At 46.6% G+C, this 10,534-nt stretch overlaps 1 protein-coding gene across 1 annotated transcript; it reads left to right on the plus strand.

Annotated features, from left to right (window-relative positions):
* The first annotated feature begins 8,100 nt into the window (after positions 1-8,100).
* amer2 (APC membrane recruitment protein 2) lies at positions 8,101-10,095 on the plus strand. Its single transcript, XM_062985834.1, has 2 exons — positions 8,101-9,116; positions 9,258-10,095. The coding sequence occupies exons 1-2, from the start codon at positions 8,146-8,148 to the stop codon at positions 10,063-10,065; spliced, it is 1,779 nt and encodes a 592-aa protein (XP_062841904.1). The 5' UTR covers positions 8,101-8,145; the 3' UTR covers positions 10,066-10,095.
* The last annotated feature ends 439 nt before the right edge of the window (positions 10,096-10,534 follow it).

A 10,534-nucleotide genomic window follows, 5' to 3' on the forward strand; every position in this document is an offset into this window, starting at 1 on the left:
GCTTGTACTTTATTTGGTCCAGATCCAAACTAGTGGAGCTAACTTCCCACCCATGATCCCATCACACTACCATAAAGGGTCTGTCTGAAAACCTCTCTATATAGACGCATTTTACATCATCCTACGCTTTCCCGGCAAGTCGGCATGTCTACATTCTTAGATGCCCTAAAATGCTGCCTACTGAGGTGCCTTAATTCTAAGCGATAATCTGACTGAATAATGAGGGAGCATGCGATCCTGCCTTAGCGGTGAAGGCTTCTTCCCCCCAATTTTTCTCCCCTATTCTAGTCGTGTCCAATTACCCTGATTGTGAACCGTCCTCTATACTGGTTCGACCCTTCACCGCTGACAGAGGACGCCTCCCAACTGACTCGCGCCCCCTCCGGTACGCAATCAGTACAGACTGCATTTTTCACCTGCGCGAGTCGAGTTCATACACTAATGGACGCCGCGTACGGCGGGTCACACCCCCATCAGCATTATTCCTCAGCCCTGTGCGGGCGCCATCAGTCAGCCAGCAGGGGCCGCAGTCGTACCAGTTATGAGGACCTATGCACCGACTCGCTACCCTCTAACCCTGAACAACAGTCACTCGTTGTGACGTAAAAGTACTGCGTCTAGATAATCTACCTTATAAGTCAATGTCTTATTAGAATCCTTTCTACTTAGGCAGGCTGTAGGCAGCAAGGCAGCTCACTAGGTTTTCAGACAGACCCATTGTATGAATTCATTAGAACACATTTGGCATCAAACTATGGATGAGCTAGGATGTATCTCGTCAGGGTGTCTTTCCTCCACTGCTACAGACCTCTATCCTGACCGACAAGTCACCTGTCTGACACGTGCAGTAAATAACAGCTGTTTTCACATACGGAGAGTCACGCACTGCTCTCCATTATTCATCATCCCTATACGGGTGCATTTCAGCCAGCAGATGCAGCAGTAATAAGGAATCCCTTCGACCATCGCTTCTGACAGACATAGAGAATCATGTCTGGTACATGTAGGTACCCAGCTGGTCAATAGCACAGCTGAGATTCAAACTTTAATATCTATTAATTGGCATTTTATTCGTTTATATTAATTTCTTTCGGGCTTATAGAGATGCGTGCAAAAGCCGCTCAGGTGGCGCAGCGGGAAAAACACGCTGCAACCGGAGCTGGATCTCGAGAACGTCGTATCGGCTGGGCGGCTATATGAACAACGATTGGCCTGTTGTTCAAGATGGGCGGGACTAAGGCCGGATGTGGGTCTCTCTCTGTCAGAACGGTGCGGTTACGACCTCTGCTGGCCGATTAGAGGCGCCTGCATGGAGATGAGGTAGGAGTGCTCTTAGAGTGTGTCTCTCCGCACGCAGCGCTAGGTGGCACAACACTCGTCGATGTGTGAGTGATAAGACTCACGTTTCAGAGGGGATGTGGGTTAGGTTCGATCTCCTCGGTCAGGGCAGGGATCGGCAGAGGCGGAGAGGAAGCACGATGCAATTGGGCAAAAATTGGACGCGCTAAAGGGGGAGAAAAAGGCGAAATGCAAGAGAAAATGCATTAAAAAAAGAAATGCGTGCAAAATCTTTCGTTTATGTCTTATCTATTCATCAAACAATAGTTAAAAAAAATTAAGCAGGACTCATCCACTCCCACAGAAACCGTTTCGGGAAACAATATCACCACCTAGTGTCTGTATACTAGAACTGACACTGAAATGTGCAGCATCAATAGATTCTAGTTGCAAGTTGGAATGGAATACAAGAGATGCAGAAAAACAAGGGTCTAGGTGTATAAAAAATAATGAAACATAATGTAATAATTCCAATATGCCAATAAGCCAATTCTGTGTACTGACATTGGCATTTCAAAACCCAAAAGACAAGAGTCAATGCACATAAATGCATGATACATGGTGCAATACTGTCAACATAATAATACCTACTGGACCTTGACAGTCACACAACATTAAAGTGGACTATTCTCAGTCCAGCAGTGATGGTGAGGTGTTTAAAAACTCCAGCAGCGCTGCTGTGTCTGATCCACTCATACTCAGGGGTCCTGAGCATTGCAGAACAGTTTGAAAGCAGGTTAAACAGTATGTAGAGAAACAGATGGACTACAGTCAGTAATTGTAGAACTACAAAGTGCTTCTATATGGTAAGTTTTTCAGGATGAACTCAAGTTTATATGCGTGTGAAGGCAGGCGAGCGAATACTTTTGGCAATATAGTGTATTACGGGTTGCCAGATTGGATCCGTTCCGCATACCTGATTTGACACGGCAACTACTACTAGTTGCATCAGTCACGAGGAGTCCCTATCCGGCTTAATACCCCACCCTTATATGAACGGCAAGCCAATCTCCGGATGGCAGAGCTGAGATTCCATCCGATGTATTTGAGACAGTCACACAACATTAAAGCGGCTAGTCGGTCTTTTCCAGGGTCAAGATTTAACACCGGGGTCATACATATTTATTGCAGATCTATTAGGTTGCAATAAATCACGGAAGCATTCGGTATTGACTGTATTCTCGTTACCCATCTATCACCATCAGTCTGAAAGTCTCTTAAGAGAGCATTGACTCGAATCCAGCCTAATTTCAGTCCCAGGAGTGATTATTAGTCCTTAACCCTGGAGACCTTTGTCTGTAAAAGCCGGATGGTTATTAGTTTTTTCGATTTGGCTCAAAATGAAGTTGGGAGATTGGGAATTTCACCTGCGCACACCAATCTTCAGATATAAAGGTCTGTGCTAGCTTGGGTAAACATTGGCTTACATAACACCAGATGTCTCTGGGAATGTTTTTCCTGGACGAGTGGTTCAACTGAGCTGTCCCATTGGTACAGCTAAAAACAAACGTCCTATTAGTTGTGTTTGTAAGTGTGGAATGAGGTTGAAAAGGCTACCATGTCTGCATCGATCCACAAACCTAAAATCAGTGTTAATCCAATCCAGTGGCTGCAAAACCCATCGTAAGTATACCATGTGTCCTTTCTGTAGGAAAGGGTGAGTAGGGGTAGGTTTTTGGATATACAGTGAAGTACGCCCTTGGCTTTGTTGTACTGCTCGTGCCATCATGTTACCTGAATTATTTAATTAAAGTGTAAAGCTACTACAAGCCACTTCAATGGTGAAAGAATACAATTGAAGCTGCTTTTACATCAGCTACAGTTTTTCTCTGGCTTCGGCCATATAAATATATTATGGGTCTCCAGATTGGATCCGTTCCGCATACCTGATTTGGCACAGTTAGTACACAGGGTGCCCTTCCTGGCGCAACCCTTCTATTTTCAGACAAGTGCACCACCCAATGGCTAGGCTGTTTCATACTGGGAGAACATGGATCATCAGATTTTGGACAAACTTCTGGTTTGGACCAAAAACCCCTGTTGAGCAAGTCAAGGGCGACAGTGGAAAGGAAGAACTCCCTTAAAACGACAGGAAGAAACCTTGATACAAACCAGACTCAACAGGGACACCCATCCTCCTTGGATGTTCTTCATTATTCAGTCCAGTCTGTGATAAAGTCCGTAGTGAGTTCTTGACATTTTTGGTGCAAACACGCCAGGTCTCCCGTCATATCTAGCAGGAGCAGCATTGTTGGCACGGCAGTCTCGACTTGCAGGATTCAACCGCGGGTGGGTAAACAGGTTTTATTATACATAATTAACAAAAAATGTATAAATGTCAGTTCTGCAGAAAGTACCATGAGACTTGGGCACCCCTAATTATTACAGCATAACTACAAGTGAGAGCGAGCAGGTAACAAAGTTATGAAGGCTTTTACAGGACATCAGCGCCCATCTCCCCCACCGTCATCAAACCTGAGTGATCAGACAAGAGAGGCAGAACGACAGCGACCCAACATCCCTGATCACCACAAATTTCTGTGACCTAGAACCCCCAAGCTCTGCGCCTTTGTCTATAATCGGGGTGGGCAGCTCCGGTCCTAGGGGTCAGAAATCAGGCGCAGCCAGAGACCAACACACAGTGCTATCATTACATCAAATGAAACATCCTACCAAATACCAATAAACTCTTAAAATCATGTATTTCTAATATGTTTTGTTGAATTATTGTTTATATTTATGGTTGGAGCACTTTCCTGCTCTGAGCATTGACATTAAGGCGTCAAGACATCATAATTCACCACCTACATAATGTCTGGTCAATGGGGGTCCTATGTGGGTCACTTTCGATTGATAAATGAGGTACAGGGGGGCGTCCGAGTGGCCAGAGCACCAGATGGGCTATACTCAATAACTGCATACCCCCCAGGTTCATCTGTATTAAGTATAAGTTAGGTGTATCTTATATATAAATAATCAATGACGGTACATACCAGATAGGTGTACCTAATAAAGTGCTCGGTGAGTACAGTGACTACTGCATACTTAATAATGTATTACATCACATTGGTGGGCATGTGACTATGTGTGTGTGTGTGTGTGTGGTTAATGTAAGGAGCAGGTGTGGCAGGACTGGATTAGCATAATGAACAATAGCCAGGCTGTGCAACCCCTCTTCATAAGACATTAATCCACTGATTACAGTAATCTCTAGATCTTCCTCAAACCTCTGGTGGATTAGATCCATCTAGGAGGAAAACCTTGCCTGACGCACCAGCTAGCGCAGGGTATGGCGTACACGCTACAAAAAGCTAGCTGAGATTAGACACACCTATAATAGGTCATGATACATCTACTGTTTCTATTTGCCATCCTTTTGTGTACTGAATTCAGTTTGTACATAAAAGGACTTAATTCTAAGCACTAGTGTCCACAGTATTATGAATAAGCACAACTGAAGCATTGAACCTTTTTAGAGCCTAATGTTTGCACACAAGGCGTAGAGATACAGCAGCACTATTGATTTAGACAATAATACACACAGACGGTACCTCCAGCACCATTGTCATTTTTCTATTCAGCCTTGACATTGAACTATACTTTAGAAATCTAGACTCAGTGTGTTAAACTGTATTCATAACATATACAATGTGGCCAAAAGTATCTGGACACCCCATTCCAAAACCATAGGCATTGATATACAGTTGGCCTCCATGCTTTTTTAGCCTGCTTTCACCCTGTTCTTCAATGGTCAAGACTCTCCCAGTTTTTAAATACCGTGTCCACTCACTGTCCACTCTATTAGACACTCCTACCTAGTTGGTCCACCTTGCAGATGTAAAGTCAGAGACGATCGCTCATCTATTGCTGCTGTTTGAGTCGGTCATCTTCTAGACCTTCATCAGTGGTCACAGGACGCTGCCCACGGGGTGCTGTTGGCTGGATATTTTTGGTTGGTGGACTATTCCCAGTCCAGCAGTGACAGTGAGGTGTTTAAAAACTCCAGCAGCGCTGCTGTGTCTGATCCACTCATACCAGCACAACACACACTAACACACCAGCACCATGTCAGTGGCACTGCAGTGCTGAGAATGACCCACCACCCAAATAATACCTGCTCTGTTGTGGCCCTGTGGGGGTCCTGACCATTGAAGAACAGAGTAAAAGCAGGCTAAAAATATGTAGAGAAATAGATGGACTACAGTCAGTAATTGTAGAACTACAAAGTGCTTTTATATGGTAAGTGGAGCTGATAACATGGACAGTGTGTGTGTAGAAACAAGGAGGTGGTTTTAATGTTTAATGTCATACATGATGAGTAGCATGTGTTGGACAGACTTGGACACCAAGGCATTGGTTTGATTGGACATGGGTAAAGGATTGACTCTTTATGGCACTGGATATGCCCTCCAGCCTTTATGCCTCATAGGATACTAACAATAGTGCCAAATAAAAAGGGCCACCCACTTATCTTGAGACCAAAATCCATTTGAACCATATATTCATACACCCCAACACATTGAAGTGAATGAAGGATGAAATCCCTGGAGAGAGAAAAAACCTAATACAATGTGGTCAGGGGGATTTCGGGGAGAAGTCTGCTTGTCCGACGTGTGACTGCATCTATTGTTTCTTGTCAGTGAGATGGAAGAGTGGTCTGTCTCTGATGTTGTGGCTGGTGGGACTAAGGGCAGCAAGGGGTGAAAGAGCGCATCTATTTCAGAAAGGGTTCATCCAAGGTGCTGGTAGACTACAAAGGGGGAAAAAGACATTGGCAATGGAAACCACAGAGGAAGTTTGATTATATCACTGTACACTTGTGCTTTTTATTTTGAAATGACCTTTTATTATCTATCAGTGATCATCAAAGGTCATTCAATCCAACTCCGGTCCCTAAAGAATGGAAAACCTCAAGTCCTTGATCTACGACAGGGGTGTCCAAACTTGCGGCCCGGAACCATTTAAAAAAAATATGTTTTATTTATTCATTTTTTCCGATTTTTCTCCTGACTTTTAGTGCGTCCAGTTGCCCGATTACAAACCTAACCCACGTCCCCTCCGACACGTGGGCAGCAGCCGTATGCATTTCATCACCTACACTAGACGAGATCAGCTGCGGATCAGCACTGTGTACGGAGAGACACACCCCGATCCGCACTCCTTTCCCGTCTCTGTGCGGTCTCAGAGGTCGTTTTTGCATCAATTATCCGGCTCAATACCCCACCCCTATTTGAACAACAGGGCAATCGTTGTTCATGTGGTCGCTCAGCCCAGCCGGCAGGCAGAGCCGAGATTCGATACGATGTATTCGTGGTGGATCATTCTCAGCACTGCAGTGACACTGACATGGTGGTGGTGTGTTAGTGTGTGTTGTGCTGGTTTGAGTCGATCAGACACAGCAGCGCTGCTGGAGTTTTTAAATACCGTGTCCACTTACAGTCCACTCTATTACTACTTCTAGACCTTTATGAGTGGTCACAGAATATTGCCCATGGGGCGCTGTTGGCTGGATATTTTTGGTTGGTGGACTATTCTCAGTCCAGAAGTGACAGTGAGGTGTTTAAGAACTCCAGCAGCACTGCTGTGTCTGATCCACTCCTACCAGCACAACACACACTAACACACTAACACACCACCACCATGTCAGTGTCACTGCAGTGCTGAGAATGATCCACCACCTAAATAATACCTGCTCTGTGGTGGTCCTGTGGGGGTCCTGACCATTGAAGAACAGCATGAAAGGGGGGTAACAAAGCATGCAGAGAAACAGATGGACTACAGTCAGTAATTGTAGAACTACAAAGTGCTTCTATATGGTAAGTGGAGCTGATCTGGCCCCCAACAAGACAAGTTTGGATTGGACACCCCTGATCTACGATGCTAATGTAGCTCAAAGTCACGCATAGACACCCAAGCCGTTTTGGAGTTGAGGGTAACGTGAGTCACCCTGCGCCCATCTGGTCAAGGCAGATGGGCCAAGCTTTAAAAAGGGCGATAAGACGTGAAAAACTGATCTAACACCGCAGTCGACAAGAACGGCGTCTTAATCTCATTGAAATTTAATTAGGCATCTCTGAGAGCCATTTCAAGTCCGTCTGTGCTGAGATACGGAACCCAAGAGCTTTGCTGCTTTATCCTCATATATTTTCCAGTTGCCAGTTTCATTTAAATCAGCCCCTCGTTGCCCAGTGAGTCATTTTGTGTTACTGGGATATTCAAATTGGCTTTTTATTTTACATCATACACTGCAATGTTTGGTTTATTCATACTGGTATACTTTGACATGATATTGACTGGGTAATGACAAAAAGAAGACAGCTCCTTGTAAACAGAGCGAGTCTTTGTGTATTTCTCAGCTACGTCCTGTCTTCCAAGCCGCTAGCATACACCCAGTGCATTCCGCGCGACACGTCGTAACAGGAAGAGAGTGCATTTCTGCTTCATCATGGCATGGAAACTATATCAGATGAGAAAATTAATAATAGGAGAAAATACGAGAAACGGACGGGTAGTGCTGACAGGGTAGAGTAGGGGGAGGGTGGACCAGTAGGGGCGGAGGGAAACCAGCGCTGGCTCGCCTCCAGTGCTGACGAAAGAGGCTTAGCCCTCCCAGTTACCATAGAGACTGTCAGGACCAGCTGCCAGAGAAAGAGAGAGAGAGCGAGCGAAAGAAAGAACACCGACAGGCAAAAACACGAGCCAGAAGCGGAGGAAAGTCAGACCGAGGGAGTCCGCAGTTAGACACGGAGGACGATAAAGGAAGCGCTTGACGTATAGGGACGGATATCCGGAGAAGAAGCAGCTGCGATGGAAGTTTGCATTGACCCGCCTCGGTGCGACCCCCAGCCGTCAGGAAGAATCAACAAAGCTGCCTTCAAGCTGTTCGGCAAGCGCAGGTCCGGCGGAGGCATGCCGAGCATCTTCTCGATAAGGAACAAAGAGGATCCGGGCAGCGATGAACTCGCTAGGAGCAAGACCTACGATGGCTTGACAACTGATTCAGAAGGCCACAATAAAGAAGAGCGAGTCAGCAGCGAGCATCTCAGTGGCGATGCGGTGGAAGGTATTACCGCAGCCCCTGTGTGCAGTGCCATCACGAAGTCGTTCAGTTTCTTCTCTTTGCTGCGCCGCAATAGCACTCGCATCACTGACAGGGCAGCTACGCTGGGGCAAAGGAGCCGTGGACTGAAGGGGTGGTTCAGCAGCCTGCGCTGGCGCCGTAAACCTCCGCCGCGGGACGAGTCGGCCGAAATCCAGTACATAGCCAAAGGAATGAAGGGAGTTGATCTGATTCTGTCCTGCAGTTCGAACAGTGTGGAAGTACTGGAGGAGAACGTGACCCTAACGCTGGAACCCCTGCCACAGACATTTGGGGGACAAACTTCGGACAATTCTGAGAGCTGGACGGGAACCTCTTCGCAGGAGTTACAGGATAACAGTGGGGAGTGTACAACTAGGAGGAGCTCGTCTCCTCTGGTACAGCAGGTCGGTGAGGAGTCTCCAGGTCTGTCTCCGGTCAGAGTTCTTCAGTCAAGTGAACCTCTCAGGGCAACACACAACACTCCAGCCCATGTTACTTCCATCCCAGGGTCTACTCTGACTCCTCCGCTGGAGCACAGCTCGGCTGACCCGCCGTCTGAGGAACGTCTTTCTGCCATGTTCACTGATGTCACCTCACTTAAAAGTTTTGATTCACTGACTGGTTGTGGAGACATCATCGCAGACCAGGAGGATGACTCTGGGAATGGTGGCAGTATTACCAGTAATGGAACGGGTAGCAGCAATGGAGGTTGTGCGGGGTTAAGAGTGAGTGGGGTAGCCATTGAGAAATGCTCCCCTGCTAAATCTCCCCTTCCCTCACAAGTGACTGGAATATTATCCATCTCTCCTTACACACCACCCCATCACAGGGTGTGCCCACCTGCTAAAACTCCACAGGGGAGTGGGATAGTGGCTTATATGGGTGGTGGAGAAGAGATGGCCAGTCCAGAAGGTGTGGATGATGCAGACATGCAAGGACTTTGGCACATGCTCCCTCAGAAGGGAGAGGATTCCCCAGCTCTACCTCGCAGTGACCCCGTACTGCCTCACCTGCCAACCCGGCAAGAGAAGAGACCTCCTCAGGTAAAAGGGTTGGGGCTGAGTAAAATCCCCACCAGCGGAAGGTCAGGTAAGCAGCAGCAATCCACACGCCCTTCTCCTTCACCTATTGATAAAGATCTCCAGGATGTCCCACCCAATGATGAAGGCTACTGGGATTCCCCTACGCCTGGACCAGAGGATGAGAACAGTGGCATTCTGCAGCGAGTCGGTATGCCAAAGGAAAGCTGCTCCGGGGATGCACTTTATGACCTCTATGACCTTGACAGTCCTGGCACTGTAGACTCAGATGATGACGACATCACAATGATTTCCCCAACGCCCTCCACGGGCGATCTGAAAATGAGCCCGCCATCCCAGAAATCTTCAACTGCTGCATCTCCCTCATACCATTCCATCAAGGGCAGTACAAGTCTTCCCAGAGACTCTAAGATACCTATCATCGTGAGGCCAAAACCGCCACCGCACTCGTCCAGCCAGGGAGAGCTTTCCTCTCCCGTCAGCCCGACCTCGCACAACCCTCCCTCGAAGGCTAACACCCCAACTCGCACTCGTATTCCTGTCTCCAGGGTCCCCGTGCGTTCCTCAGGCAACAAGAGCTCAAAAGTGACACCAAACAAGAAGTAGAATTCCCGACTATGGACAGAATACGGGACTATGGACTATTTAGTGCCATCGCTTAAAGCTTTAGGACAGATTTTGTTTTGAATAATACGGATTCCCACTTGTGATCCAGCACCTTTACAGATTTTTTGTACTAATGTATTGTAATATGTCAGAAATGATTAACATGAAGTTATGAGTGCATATGTATATAGCATATATGTGTATCATTCACCCAGCACATATACAAAGCGATGAATTTAAATTCAGAGAGAATGTCCTTCTCCGAGTACTTTGTTTTGTTTTGCCTGAACCAGCAACTAAGACTCTTCACAATACCCCGTGCACTCTGGGAAATACAGCTGCAAACTCCATCTCTTTGGGATTTTTTTTTACAAAACTGACTCAATACTACAAAAGCACTTACTCTAGTACTAAAACTCTAAGCTAAACAGCATGGAGTCTTTATTTCGCAATCAGGATCAGGGAGCAC

Source organism: Trichomycterus rosablanca, chromosome 23 (assembly GCF_030014385.1).
Source record: "Trichomycterus rosablanca isolate fTriRos1 chromosome 23, fTriRos1.hap1, whole genome shotgun sequence".
NCBI classification, from domain to species: Eukaryota; Metazoa; Chordata; class Actinopteri; order Siluriformes; family Trichomycteridae; genus Trichomycterus; species Trichomycterus rosablanca.

Bases quoted from the DNA above. Each gene is read 5' to 3' on its own strand.
- amer2 (XM_062985834.1), top strand. From the start codon at position 8,146: ATGGAAGTTTGCATTGACCCGCCTCGGTGCGACCCCCAGCCGTCAGGA. The intron at 9,117-9,257 runs CAGCAATGGAGG...CAGGGTGTGCCC, and splicing joins ACCAGTAATGGAACGGGTAG to ACCTGCTAAAACTCCACAGG.